This window comes from Artemia franciscana, chromosome 9 (genome assembly GCF_032884065.1).
Source record: "Artemia franciscana chromosome 9, ASM3288406v1, whole genome shotgun sequence".
Taxonomy (NCBI): Eukaryota; Metazoa; Arthropoda; class Branchiopoda; order Anostraca; family Artemiidae; genus Artemia; species Artemia franciscana.
The window spans coordinates 44,547,814-44,562,882 of NC_088871.1; the positions used below are offsets into that span (position 1 = coordinate 44,547,814).

At 36.1% G+C, this 15,069-nt stretch overlaps 2 protein-coding genes across 3 annotated transcripts in view; one reads left to right on the forward strand and one right to left on the reverse strand.

Moving 5' to 3' along the window:
- The window catches only part of LOC136031461 (FMRFamide receptor-like), a 68,051-nt gene extending 64,860 nt beyond the window's left edge, over positions 1–3,191 (forward strand). For both annotated transcript variants that reach the window (XM_065711076.1, XM_065711077.1), the window contains one exon: positions 890–3,191. In XM_065711076.1, coding sequence (XP_065567148.1) covers positions 890–1,279 — 390 coding nt within the window. In that variant the 3' untranslated portion in view covers positions 1,280–3,191. The remainder of the gene's footprint in view (positions 1–889) is intronic.
- A 7,880-nt stretch (positions 3,192–11,071) lies between these two features.
- LOC136031588 (potassium voltage-gated channel protein Shaw-like) overlaps positions 11,072–15,069 on the reverse strand; it is a 104,116-nt gene continuing 100,118 nt past the window's right edge. Inside the window, exon 11 of the mRNA XM_065711256.1 lies at positions 11,072–11,427. Within this exon, the coding sequence (XP_065567328.1) occupies positions 11,300–11,427 (128 nt within the window). The 3' untranslated portion in view covers positions 11,072–11,299. The remainder of the gene's footprint in view (positions 11,428–15,069) is intronic.

Genomic DNA, 15,069 nt, shown 5'->3' on the forward strand with positions numbered 1-15,069 from the left:
CAAAATGGCTATCTCAAAATTTTTATCCGTTGACTTTGGGAAAAACATAAGAGTGGGAAGGGGCCTAGGTGCTCTCCATTTTTTTGTCACTTAAAAAGGGCACTAGAACTTTTATGTTCCGTTTGAGTGAGCCCTCTCGCGACATTATAGGAGCACTTGGTCGATACGATCACCCCTGGGAAAAGAAAAACAAAACAAACAAATAAACACGTACCCGTGATCGGTCTTCTGGCAAAAAATACTAAGTTGCATATTTTTGTATATAGGAGCTTGAAACTTCTACAGTAGGGTTCTCTGATACGATGAATGTGATGGTGTAATCCTTTGACTTTTAGGGGATGTTTCCCCATATTTTCCAAAACAAGGCAAATTTTCTCATCTTCGTACTTTTTGATGAGTAAGACTAAATTTGATGAAACTTATATACTTAAAATCAACATAAAAATCCGATTCTTTCGATGTATCTATTAGTATCAAAGTTCCATTTTTTAGAAGGTCGATTACTATTGAGCCGGGTCGCTCCCTACTACAGTTCGTTACCACGAAGAGTTTGATAAGGGTTAAAAATCTACATATTCTGAGGCTCTCAGACAATGGCCTAGGCTCACTCATCCCTGGTGTTTAAAACTATAAGAAGATTCAAAAGGAAAATTATGCGGATGCTTAATTTCTGGAAATTCCCTATTCACTTTTGAATTTTTTCTGTAAATTATTCCCTGCCTTTACTGTCTAAAATCCTCGATATTTCTGAATAATAAAATAATTCGATTATTTTTTTGATTTTCTGCTGTTCTTTGTGTCTAGAATTACATGTTATGTTCTTTTTATTTTATGTTTTACTTAATGTGACAAAAGGCATCTCCTTTATCTTACAGATTTTTTTTTCTAGATTGGCCAGTCAATGAAAGTCAGATCTACTTTGACGAGAAATCAAGAAAAGGAAATTAAACTGACTATAATGCTTTTTGGAGTTGTCATCGTATTCTGTTTATGTAATTTGTTATCACTGATAAACAACGTGTTAGAATGGTTTGAAATAGAAGAACAAGGGCTTTTAGGAACAGGAGATATACCAGTGACTATTAATTCCTCTGTCAATGTTATCTTTTATTGTATCTTTGGGGCCAAATTTAGAAGAATGATCATGGTATATTTGGGGCTGGGATGTTTGTGCAAAAAAGATGCAGATTTTCATAGAGTGAATACTGTGTATAGATCCCAGTCAAAGCGAAGTGAGATAACTGTGGTGTGTTTACTGCCAGAAGAAACTTGTGTATAATTTTGTATATTTGAGTGTAAATAACACTCAAATCTGTATTGACATCAAATCTGTGTGGACATCTGGGGTGTGTGCCACACCCCAGATGTCTACAAAAAGAAAAGTGTACAATATGTTCATTATAGGCTAAATTTAAAATACACATGCTTTGATGCGATCGCAGAAGAAAGTAAAAATAAAGACGAGACAGTCTTTATTATAAGGAATGCCTTAATTTCGAGGACTACCTTCTCAAGATTAAAATTCGGAAATGTTTTTGATATATGAGTATTGTCAATATCTTTCTGAGAGTTTTCCCACCATATTTGCTTCCTAAGATATGTTCCATTTATTTTGAATCCGTTTCTCCTTTTCTTTAATGAATACTGATTTTCAGAGTCCTTTTCTGTCTGACTCCTCAGACTTTTTTTGTCTACAAAAAAAGAAGCAAATATTCATGAATTAGTTTATCCACATGGCAGGAATGTTAGTCAAAGCGAATTCAGCTCCTCGTCTTGCATAAAAGCCCAATGGAAAGTGTCCGTCATGAGTCAGCCAAAAAATCTGGGTCATTCCCATTGCAATTCAAGTTGTTTGTTTCAGTAAAGCAAATCTTATATGATGTGAACTACATAAATTACCCAATTGCCTGCAAGTCCTGTGAATATGGTAATTCATAAATCTAAGAGAACATTCTATTTGGGGTCTCTAATTGCTTTCGAATGGCTCAGAGAACTGGTAGGCTATTTAAATAATCATTACTCTATGCTTATGTAACTTAGTTCTGCCCAAGAATGAATGGATAAACTATCTTCAGCGAGTGAAAAGACATCATTTTTATACAATTCTGAAAAAAGGTTATGTCAGCTTTGCCTCTCATTCAGACTATCTGTCTTGGCTTTCTCTAGTTAGCCATGTCTCTCAACTTTTTTTATTACAGTCCACCCGGTTTATTTTAATTCAAAGAAAGATGAACCAATTTTGTTGTTTTCGATTTTTCAATGAAAGCAAACAAAGTTGTTTTTCAATGAAATGCCAAAAACATTTTTCTTCAAAATAGTTGCTGTAAAAAAATTTAACGACAATTTTCCCCTCCTTCCTCGCAAGTAGTCCTCCTGTTTTAATTTAATACTTTTAATAAAGAAGTGGATAATTAAAATGGCAAGATTCTTTTTTGGAAAGCTTATATCACCACTATTTTGCTCCCAACCATTGCTTACTAATATTTTAAGTTTGATTTATCTGACAGATACGAAAACTGGTATTCTTGGCTTCCATATTTTCTTATTTTGTAAAATCATGCCATAGGTCAATCATAAGTGTTAAGCTCCAAAGTTAAAAATCGTTCAAATTTATAAATTGCAAAAGAAATACATAACTAACACTGTAACCATAAATAATCTTGATTATATAAGCTAGTTTGAAATAGCATCACCCACGAAAAAAACTGGATTATTAAAGTTTTTAAAACTATATAACTTGTAACTGTGTAACTTGGATCGAATTTAAACTGGAGAACTGGAATTGTGACAGTAGCTATGCGGCTATTAATAAAAACTACTAAAAACTAAAAACTGTTGGCTTTTATTGAGCAGCTATTATCGTTTAAAATGATTACTTGAAAATAAACAACGGGACAAATGCAGTTTCAATAATTTCAGTTGAAAATAGTGTGTTATTAAAGCAAAATTATTTACAAGAAATAATTGAGATGCTAAATAGTATAAATAAACAAAAAAAAATTCAAAAAACTTACAAATTAGATAATATGTAGAAAAACTTAAATTTTCCCTATGTTTATTTCACGTTATTATATTTATCTCGAGACGCTTGATAATGACTTCTGTTTTGATGAAAAGTGTTTTAGATTCACCTTGTTTTTTTTTTTTAATTTTTACATTGATTAAAAATGTAACCTTTAGTATCAGTTGCTTGTTTTGTACTCTTTTTTAATTTTTTTAAATATATATATATATATACATATATATATATATATATATATATATATATATATATATATATATATATATATATATATATATATATATATATATATATATATATATATATATATATATATATATATATATATATATATATATATATATATATATATATATGTATATATATATATATATATATATAAATATATATATATATACATATATATATATATATATATATATATATATATATATATATATATATATATATATATATATATATATATATATATATATATATATTGTTTCTTAGTTTAGTTATTTTGAAAACAGTGTGTCTCTTGGAATAGTGCTTGAATTGTTTCGTTATTATTTTATTATGTTTGCTAAAATGATTTCTCTAATGCATATATATCTGATCTAACTTTTATGTTCATTTTGTCTAAAGAGGCTATTTTTGTTACATCATGGTATTGGATGATTTTTCTGCTCAAATTCATTGTTTTTTCCATTGTACGAGGAAAAGTAATTCATATTTTTGTAATCTGAATGTGTAAGATTATATTTATGAACTTCGTGTATTTTGTTTCTTATTTTCAAGTTCTTTCTACAACATGGTCAAAGCAAGATTCTTTAGATTCATCAAGACGACTGGAAACAACTAATAAAAACAAACTGAATGTGATAATAATTCTAAATGTTATTAACTCAGTTAGATTTATTATTTCGTTGTTATAAGGGTAAGAAAAAGTTTGTAGTCTATTTTGCTTTCAGTAAAGCAAAAACAAACAATAGGCTTTAGAACTTTTACGGCTTGGGGAAAGGGGGCTGTAGCAGCAAAAATTTTGTTTGTATTTTTTTTTAAATGTAACTTGAACATTCAATAAAAAAAAACAGTAGAACTTACTTTATTTATGGTGATGATTTTCTACCGTGTCCAGGGCAACTGACGACACCAATGTTTACCCTAACGACATACGCACACTTGATAAAATAGGATAAAAGGAATTAACTTTAAATAAAATTAACCGCTACGGTTGGCACGTTATTAGACTATCAGAGACTCACCTGCCTCTGAGAGGAATAGAAACTATAAACAGCAATACCATAATCACCTCGGGACAGATCTATGGTGTTCACCGTCAAGGTGTTGGCACCCCACTTTTGAAACATGCCAATCAATTTCTACTTGCCATAAATTCACTCTCAGGGCGTATCATCACCACCCTTTTTAAAGGGTCCATCGCTAACACGTCCATCATCCAAGTTCTTGTCCTCGAAACATCCTGAAAAAACAAGAAGCAGAACACTCCTACACCCAGCTCCAAAATACCGTAGAAACCGTGTCCAAGAAAGAGGTTCTGTTCGTGATTGGGGACTTAAGTGATATTGTGGGACAATCAAATGCAGATTTTGAAGACGTAAAGGGCAAGTTTGGAACTGGACGACAAAACCTTAGGGGGAAAATTTTCATAGATTTCTGTCGTAATAACAAAGTTAGCATAAGCAATACCATATTTCGACATAAAGGACGCAGAAAAGTCACATAGAGATCACCAGACGGCTGCACCTCAAATATGATAGACTTCATACTGGCGTTGGAAGTCGTCTGTACTCAGTAAAGTATTTTTAGCCGGTGGCGATTTTGACTTAGACCACGTTGCAGTTATGTCAGTGCTCCGTATACACCGCAGAAAGCCCCAACAGCCCAAGAAAAGCTACCCAAGATATCGTGTCGATCTGCTACAAAAAAACGTCGAAAAAAGGAACAAGTATAGAACTGCTCTCTCAAATAAGCTGTCAAGCATCAAACTCACGGGAGTTCCAACCACAGAGGAAATTGACCGTCTCGTTGATGAAAGCCCCTCAGTCATCAGAGAAACGGTCAACGAAGTCTTTGGAATACAGTCCACGCTCTGGTAAACCGTGGATCACACCCAAAATCATCCATATCTGTGCTGAAAAATGTAATCACGCCAAAAAACAAGACAAATAAAGCCAGGCCGAATATAAGAGGCTAGAACGTCTAATAAAGGATAAAATACGGTAGGCTCTGCGCCAAAACGTCAATGACAAGTGCCAGGAATGTAAAGGTGCCTTTAAAAAGGTGAAAGTCACTATTTGTACAAAAAAAGTATTGGAGCTGTCGAAAAAGAAACCCATGGCTGCAACAACTCTGTTAGACACACATGGACACTTCATCACAGATTCTGAGGAGAGGCTTGAACGTTGGAAGGAACACTTCTGCCAGAAAATAAATCCCTCTTCTACTGTCAACTACCACAGTAACCATGTTAGTCGAAGCCCACCATCAGAACTAGTTGCAGCTATAAAATCCCTGACGACGAACAAAGCCCCCTTCCTGGATGGTATCCAGTCAGAGCTACATAATTTGGCCCCTGAAGAGAGGGTAGACATCTATCATAAAGTCACAATAGGCATCTTGGAAACAGACAACTTTCCCAGATCCTGAGCAAAAGTCGCGGTTGTCCCCTTTTACAAATAGTGCGTAAAAGACGATGGTAGCAACTACAGACCAATTAGCTGACAAGCCAACTGGCAAAGATCCTCACGAAAATCCTACTTGACTAACTTGACAGACTTCAGCTTAGGAATATCAGACTGGCTTCTGAAGATATTTTGACCTTTTGACTATTTTTAACAAATACACATTTCAAAATTTCTACTAATGCTGGGGGTAGGACACCTAAAAAGAGTGAAGTCAGGAGGCTGGATGCCATCCCATCACTTTCTAAAACCCTCAGGTATTCCTTTAATATTTGTAGGCCAATTCGACAACCACCATGCATATTGTGAGTTTGAATTGGTTTTAACCCCCTCAACATACAATGATAGAAGTCATAGGTTGAAGTAGTCGCAGTCGTAAATATTCAATGTTGCAAGTAGACGCAGTTGTAGTCGTATGTAGTAACAGTCGCAAGTAGTCATAGTCAGCTGCAAGTAATTGCAGTTATGTTCGCAAGTAGTCTCAGTCCTAAGAAGTCGCAGTATCAGTCACAAGTAAGGACAGTTTCAGTCGCAGAAGTAGCAGTAGTATTGGCCTTAAAATTTTCAAGTTAATATTCTTAGCCGTTCTAAGAACATTGCACGTAAGCCCTTTTGATAACCTGGATGGAAATAGTATCTTTTGATTTGGCTCAACAGGCCGCTGAATATTCCCAAAGTTTCATCTTGATACCTTTAGCCTTTTCTAGACACACAGGATCTAAAATTCCCCTTTTTCCCAATTACAAATACTGTATGTAATCAGTGGACAAATGAAATAATTCGTAACGTTTGCCCTGGAGACCGAGAGGGCATGGCAGCACTGGAGGTATAGCTTTAAGTTGATTATACCATATCAACAAAATGTATTTTTGAAAGTTTTGATCAGTGTCAAGGGGGATGTCTAAACAGAGGAATCGGGGGTGGTTGCCCTTTGATCACTTTTCAAGCCTCAGCTTGCCCTGAAAGTTTCAACCTACTACCATTAGCTGTTCCATATATATTGCTGATACACCCTTTTGACAACCAGCATAAACTGTGTGTTTTTTATATTTGTTCAACACCCTCCTCAATACTTCTTAAAAGTTTCACCTTAATACCTCAAGCCTTTTTGTAGACTGGGCATCAAATATGCCCATCTTTTCCCATCAACAAACCCTATAGGTTAACAACCGGAACTTGCATAACTTACAGACCTTGCCCCGCGTGCCTTGAAGGTTAGTTCAACCTAAAAGGAATAGTTGTATGACCTTTAGACTATCTTAAACAAGATTGCTATCGCAAAATTTGAATCAATGCATGTTTTGATTTTGGCTCTCCGCAGAGGAATAATTAAAACAAAATTTGCATTTTTTTTTTTGGCTAAATGGCTTTCTCATAATTTTGATCGAATAGTTTTGAGAAAAAAAGAGCGGGGGAGGAAACCTAGTTGCCCTCCGATTTTTTGGTTAATTAAAAAGGCAACTAGAATTTTTAATTTTTTACGAATATTTTTATTAGTAAAAGATTTACGTAACTTATAAATTAGCTTACGTAAAGAACTTTTGTATTCTCATATTTTTATTACATATATGAGGGGGTTCGCCCCCTTGTCAGATCCTCGCTCTTTACACTAAAGCTTAAATTTTCTCCCAATTCATTAAGAATGACCCCAGAATGACAAAAGCCGTAGAATAAATAGTTGAAATTACGAAAAATACTTTAGCGTAAAGAGCGAGGTATTAGGAGGAGGTGAGCCCCTCAATTGGGTAATAATTTCTGTTTGTTTTAAGTTTTAATGCTGCTCCTTACTTCCAGGCACTTCCTGGCTGAAGGGCCAAGAAACGGAGATCAGCACAGCCGGTAAGGACTGTAAAGTCTAATGCCGTATCCTTTACCTTTTACCTTACCTTACTTCCAGCTGAAAGAACTTTTTCATATTTATTTTTTCATTGTTTTTTTTTTAAATAATGCTAGTAAATCCTGCGCTCTCTTCATGGAGATTTTCTTCCCCCATGACAAATTATCGATGGAAAGTTCCCCCAGCATATCCCTCTTCTCAACCCCTCCCCCAACCGAAAAAATCCTCCTGGAAACGCCTGTACACTTCCCAATAACCATTACTATATGTAAGCACTGGTCAAAGTTTCTGCAAGCCCTTCCACGGGGACTGTGGGGGAGTAAGTCGTCCCCAAAGACATAGTTATTCCACTACGCTGAGTAAAATGGCTATCTCAGAATTTTGATCCGTTGACTTTGGTAAAATAATTAGCGTAAACAAATAAACACGCATCCGTGATCTGCCTTCTGGCAAAAAATACAAAATTTCACACTTTTTTAGATAGGAGCTTGAAACTTCTTCAGTAGGGTTCTCCGATACGCTGAATCTCATGGTGTGATTTTCAAGATTCATGGTGTGATTTTCAAGATTCTATGACTTCTAGGGGGCGTTTCCCCCTATTTTCTAAAATAACTCAAATTTTCTCAGGCTCGTAACTTTTCATGGGTAAGACTAAACTTGATGAAACTTATATATTTAAAATCAGCATTAAAATGCGATTCTTTTGGTGTAGGTATTGGTATCAAAATTCCATTTTTTAGAGTTTTGGTTACTATTGAGCCGGTTCGCTCCTTACTACAGTTCGTTACCACGAACTGTTTGATTACTACTACTACTAATAAAAACTCACCGCATCACCAAGCCATCTGAGGCCAACACAGCTACGTATACTCCTCTTCCCTTCTAATCTATTCAAAGCCTCCCTCTTTGCACCCTCCCTGGAAGTTTCTGTTCCCCTTAAATTTTTCTTTACGACTTCCTCTCATCCCAAAGACCTGCTTTCCGTTTAGCCCTAGACGGTTGGCCGAAAAAAAAACATATTTTGTCCTCAGTGTTATGGATTACGAACAGGCTTTCGAATCGGCAGATAGAAAAGCCTTAGCGAACGTTTTATTCTTCCATGGTATACCAGATAAATGCATTAGCAGATAAAGTGATTAGTGCTATATACGAGAAAGAAATTGCTGCGGTTAGGGAAGAAAATGAGGTTAGTAGTCTCAATTTTGAAACCCTAACTATCAAATATCCATCAGCTATTAATGATAGTCCAGTGTTTACCTTTTTAATAGTAAAAAATCTTGTAATCTTGTAATCTTGTAAGGAGCGACCCGGCTCAATAGTAACAGAAACTCTAAAAAAACGGAATTTTGATACCAATAGCTACATCAAAAGAATCGCATTTTAATGCCGATTTTAAACGTTAAAGTTTCATTCAGTTCAGTCGTATCCATCAAAAGTTAAGAGCCTAACGTTAAAGTTTCATTAAGTTCAGTCGTATCCATCAAAAGTTAAGAGCCTGTGAAAATTTGCCTTATTTTGAAAAATAGGGGGAAATACCCCCTAAAATTCAAAGAATCTTAATAAAATTCACACCATCAGATTCAACGTATCCGAGAACCCTACTACAGAAGTTTCAAGCTCCTATCTACAAAAATGTGGAATTTTGTATTTTTTTTCCAGAAAGCAGATCACGGATGAGTGTTTATCTGTTTGTTTGTTTTTTTCCCAGGGGTGATCGTATCGAACCAGTGGTCCTAGAATGTTGCGAAACAGCTCATTCTAACGGAAATGAAAAACTCTAGTGCCCTTTTTAAGTGACTAAAATAATTGGAGGGCACCTAGGCCCCTCCCACGCTAATTATTCTCCCAAAGTCACCAGATCAAAATTCTGAGATAGCCATTTTATTTAACATAGTCGAAAACCCTTGTAACTATGTCTTTGAGGACGACTTACTCCCCCACAGTCCCTGTGGGAGAGGCTACAAGTTACAAACTTTGACCAGTGCTTACATATAGTAATGGTTAATGGGAAGTGTACATACGTTTTAAGGGGGATTTTTGGCTTGGGGGAGGGGTTGAGAAGAGGGGGATGTGTTGGGGGAACTTTCCATGGAGGAATTTGTCATGGGGGAAGAAAATTCCCATGTACGGAGCACAGGATTTTCTAGCATTATTTAAAAAAAATGAAAAAATAAATATGAAAAGGTTTTTCAACTAAAATTTAGGAGCAGCATTAAAACTTAAAACGAACAGAAAATATTACGCATAGAGGGATTCACTCCTCCTAATACCTCGCTCTTAGCGCGAAAGTATTTTTAGTAGTTTCAACTATTTATTCTACGGCCTTTGTGATTCATGGGTCGTTCTTAAGGAATTGGGACAAAATTTAAGCTTTAGTGTAAAGAGCGAGGTACTGACGAGGGGGCGAACCCCCTCATATATGTAATAAAAACATATGAATACAGAAGTTCGTTACGTTGGTTAACTCATAAGTTACGTATATCTTTTACTAGTAAAAACGTTCGTAAAAAATTTAAAGTTTTAGTTGCCTTTTTAAGTAATCAAAACATTGGAGGGCAACTAGACCTCCTCCCCAGCTCCTTTTTTCTCAAAGTCAGTCGGTCAAAACTATGAAAAGCCGTTTAGCCAAAAAATAAATATACAAATTTCTTTTAATTATTCATCTGCAGAGAGCCAAAATCAAAACATGTATTAATTCAAAAACGTTCAGAAATTAAATAAAAAAAAACACGTTTTTTTAATAGCAAGTAAGGAGCGACATTAAAACTTTAAACGAAATGAAATAACTTCGTATATGAAAGGGGCTACTCCCTCCTCAACGCCCCGCTCTTTACGATAAAGTTTTTTACTGTTTTACAAAGTAGAGTTGAGAGAAAGACTGAAACTTTAGCGTAAAGACCGGGGCGCTGAAGAGGGAACAGTCCCTTTCATATACGAAGTAATTTCTGTTCGTTTTAAGTTTTAATGTCGTTCCTTACTACTCCTTACAGAACTTACTCCTTACAGAAATTACTTCGTATATGAAAGGGGCTGCTCCCTCCTCAACGCTCCGCTCTTTAGGCTAAAGTTTTTTACTGTTTTACAAAGTAGAGTTGAGAGAAAGACTGTAACTTTAGCGTAAAGAGCGGGGTGCTGAAGAAGGAACAACCCCTTTCATATACGAAGTAATTTCTGTTGGGTTTAAGTTTTAATGTCGCTGCTTACTTTCAGTAAAAAAAAACTTGTTTTCTTTATTTAATATTAATGAATAAACAGTTACTCCTCGTATACCTCACATGGCTTGGTGCTGCAGTGAGCTGTTAAAAGCAGTAGAAGTTGTAATACTACTGCAGCATTAATAAACTGACAATCAGTCTTCATCAAAGCACTGTTACGCCATCTAGTTTGTGGAAAACCAGTTTAGCATGGTTCTTAACACAGAATAAAGTTTAGTTGGAAAATATCCTCAGGATATGTTCATACATTCAAATCATTCCCTTGGAACCTTCAAATCATAGTTGACTGCTGTTGAATATATAAGAAATATTTATCTTCAACTACTTTATTGTGTCAACCTACATAACACTAAAACAAATAACTAAACTTGTCACCTAGTTAAATTTATACGGAATATCGTTACATGCTTCAATATTGGCATACAGCTTCAAACAATAAATTCTATATTTGTGTTCTTGAATATATGGAAGCAAATACTCCCTATATCCAATGATGCAGATGAGATAATTTTTAGCTGAAAATTAACTCCAAAACAGGCTAAGCTACTGCAGAATTATTCAAATGACCAGCTGGTGAACACTGCAAGTCAACTGAGTAGTTGTTTAAACGAAGTACTGTAAACGCAGCAATATTTTTACTTTGCGTTTCTGTTGGCATTGTTTGACCTGGAATAAAAATGGATATAGCTTGAGTGCTTGCTTTGAAGGAGTAAATAATAGACTCATGATCGGTAATATATAGGGAAGAAGGAATCCAATTAGTCAATAAGAAATTTTATGCTCGAAAGTTTAAAAACAACGAATTGGAATGTAATCTGGCACAGGCAAAACTCTAAATTTATTGAATTTATTGGTGATAAATTGCATTTAGTATCCTTTTGAAATTAATTTTTCAGCCATAGTTATGGGCAATGTAAATTTATTTCATCCCAAGAATCAGAAAAAGTGTGAGTAAATATTACCAAATTGTCAAAATAATGCAATACATACTGAATGTTACAATGTCATGATATAATACGAAGATTGAACAGAAAAATGAACCGTATCTAGGGCCTTCCAATTATAAATTTTGAAAACCCTTGAATAATCTGGATTTCAAGAAGGTGTCATGTCACCAGTTATGAAATACAGGAAAAACCTCTCTTGACTTAGAGAGGATCATTCTTGGATCTTAATCATTTTCAGTTATTAGCTGATCATTATCGATTCCTTTCTAAATATTCCCAAAATGCTGAATAAAAACATTTGTATTCGTGCACAGGCTTTGGTGTTTGAGGTGTGGCTAGAGGGTATGCATTCGGGTCCGTCAATCATGGAGATAAAAAAAAAACCTTATGTGCCTCTAATCAAGAAAAGGAGACACATCGATCATTCGATTAAAATGTATATACATTGTCTCTGGTATTCGCCATTGTCACAATATTGATATCAGCCTTGGTCACTGTTGTTAACCTGGACATTGTTGTTGGCACCTACTTTTCAAAGTTGATGTCGTATGCATCCTTGACCTCGTTGGAGTTGATCCTTTGCATTGCTGTCAACTTGTGCCATTTTTGACTTATCGCTGTTACTTTTTTTTGGCAATTGCTATTAACGCTGTTCATTCCTTCATCGTGGTCATTGACTACATTTTTAAATACGAGTTTCCAAATGAATTAAATAAAATGTGCCTAGAAATACGGCCTGAAAATTCTAGTCTCAGGTCCCTCAGCCAAAGCAATACTAGTTTACAAAAAGAGCTACTGGGAACAAAATCCACTCAAAATGTGTTCAAAAGGGGCAAAGCATTTCCAGATAGACTTGGAATCTATATTCTTTATTTTTTTTGCCAAGATAACTCCAAAGCACAAAAATAATTAGAACAAATATATAGGTTTACAAAATATAAACACAAAATTTAGGTATACCCAACACCGTGATATCCACAAATATTCCTAGATCTCTCCAGATGGTGTCACCAGAAATCAGATCGACCGCTGCTTAGTGAGTCACAAATGGCGCACTAGCCTCATGGACGTATGTTCACATAGAGGAGCTGATATAGGGTCAGATCATAACCTGATGATTGCCAAATTTAAAGTCAAACTGAAGAAAAAATGTTAAACGAGTACCCTATCCAAACCCAGCTTTTCACTCAGATAAACTACTTCACAGACAGCAAAAAGAAGCTTCGTGATCGAACTTTTTAATAGATTCGAGTCACTTTCCGTGCCAGAAAATCTACAACAGGAAAAACTGCTAAAAGCTGCAAATATCTTCTTCCATACGGTGCCAACAGAAATACTGGGGTACAAGAAACGCCCTAAAGACCAATGACTCTCTGACCGGACTTGAAATCTCATAAGGGAGAGGAAACTCATAAAAAAACCCTTGTTCAAAACCAAAGACCAGGCCGTTTAATCTTGAAAAATACAGGCTACCGCGAAGCAGACAAACCTGTAAAGAAAATAGCAAGGAATGACAACTGAACCCCGATCGAGAACAAAGCCAAACTTGCTGAGGAATCAGCCCAGAGAGGAGATTCTAGAGCCCTATATAAGATCACAAGTGACATCGTTGATAAGAAGCGTACCGTCAACGGCCCAGTTCAAGACCCATCTGGCGTACTCGTGACCCAACCAGCAGCAGTAAATGAGTTATGGGCATCAAACTTCGAAAGACTCCTCAATAGGCCACCACACGATGAGCCACCCGACATTCCTGCAACACCATCCTTCTCCCTAGCCATTAGTGTCGAGCCACCAAGTGCTGTAGAGATTCAAGCAGCTGCCAAGAGATTGACGAAAGTAAAACAGCTCAGAATAGGGATGATAACTTTTTATTGACATTGAATAGATATAAAATTTTTAACTGGATAATTCGAACACATATACAGTGTTCATCATCAGCAGTAAAGTTTTACTGCTGTTTTACTGCTGATGATGAACACTGTATATGTGTTCAAAATCCCCAGGAGAAGACCGCATATCAGTAGAGATGATAAAGATCTCACTTGCAGCACTAATAACATTCTGGACCGCCTTATTTGCTACAATATGGGAAAAGGAAAAGGTACAAAGTTGATTGGAAGCGCAGCATACTAATGCGCCTGTTAATAATGGGTGATGTCAATGTCCCAGGAAACTGGCGAGGAATAGACTCGCTTTCGGTCCCCGGTAAACTACTGTGTCATTTCATTCTGAAGAGGATCCAAAATGAGCTCGAAAAACACCTAAGGGATGAACAATACAGGTTCTACCCAAACCGTTCTTACGCTGATCATACATTTACTTTGCGAGTCCTCACTGAAGAAAGTCGGGAATGGTGCTCAAAGCTTTACATGGTTTTTAAAGACTTCGAAAAGGCCTTCAACGTTGTAGATCGGGCAAGTTTGAGGGAGATCCTTCTTTATTGTGGGGATCTAAGTAAAATAATCGCAGTTATCATAGCTCTTTAAAAGGACAGTGAGTGTTGCATCAAGACACCCGAAGGCCGAACCCGATACTTACGAATTCTATATGACATCAAACAAGGCTGTGTACTGTCACCGTTACTTTTCGTGATAATCGTCGACTTACGACCGAAATAACTCCACGACCGAATGTATCAAACTTTCTTCCAAAGTAACAGTTGGTGACTTAGACTTGGCAGATGACATTACAATGCTACAGTCGTGTAAGCAGCGTCTTACACGAGGGCCCAAGAACAAATTCAAGCAAAACCATAACAATGGCGACTACTGACTCCCCAGGGAAATGAGGAAATCAAACAGGTTATGGAATTCAGGTAATTCGAAAGCATAGTGGAGACAAAGGGATCACCATCAAAAGAAATAATGACCAGAATAGGTCAGGCAAACCCCGCCTTCAGTAGGCTCAAGTGCATATGGAAATCGAAAAACTACTCGACCCGGCTTAAGTTACGCCTGTTGAACAGCAACGTCACCCCGGTCCTCCTTTACGTAGCCGAAACCTAGATTTTGAACCAACAACAGGAGAAGAGAATCCTTGCGAGAACAATTGTCTTCAAAAAAAATTAAAATATTCATTGGTCAGACAGAATCACAAATGAAAAAGTTCGCAAACATTCCAACCAGCCTCGTTTGACTCGTATTATTAGAGTTCAGAGGTGGAGATACTTGGGCCATATTCTCCGAATGCAGGACACTTAGATTTCAAAAGCCACTTTACATTGGCACCCAAACTGAAGTCGAAGACGGGGAAGACCTCGAAAGAGTTTGCAACGAACATATCAGTCTGATCTGCGAAGTACCCATGCTTCTCTTCAACCCAATTGGGAAGATATATACACAGCTGCCTAATTCAGAAA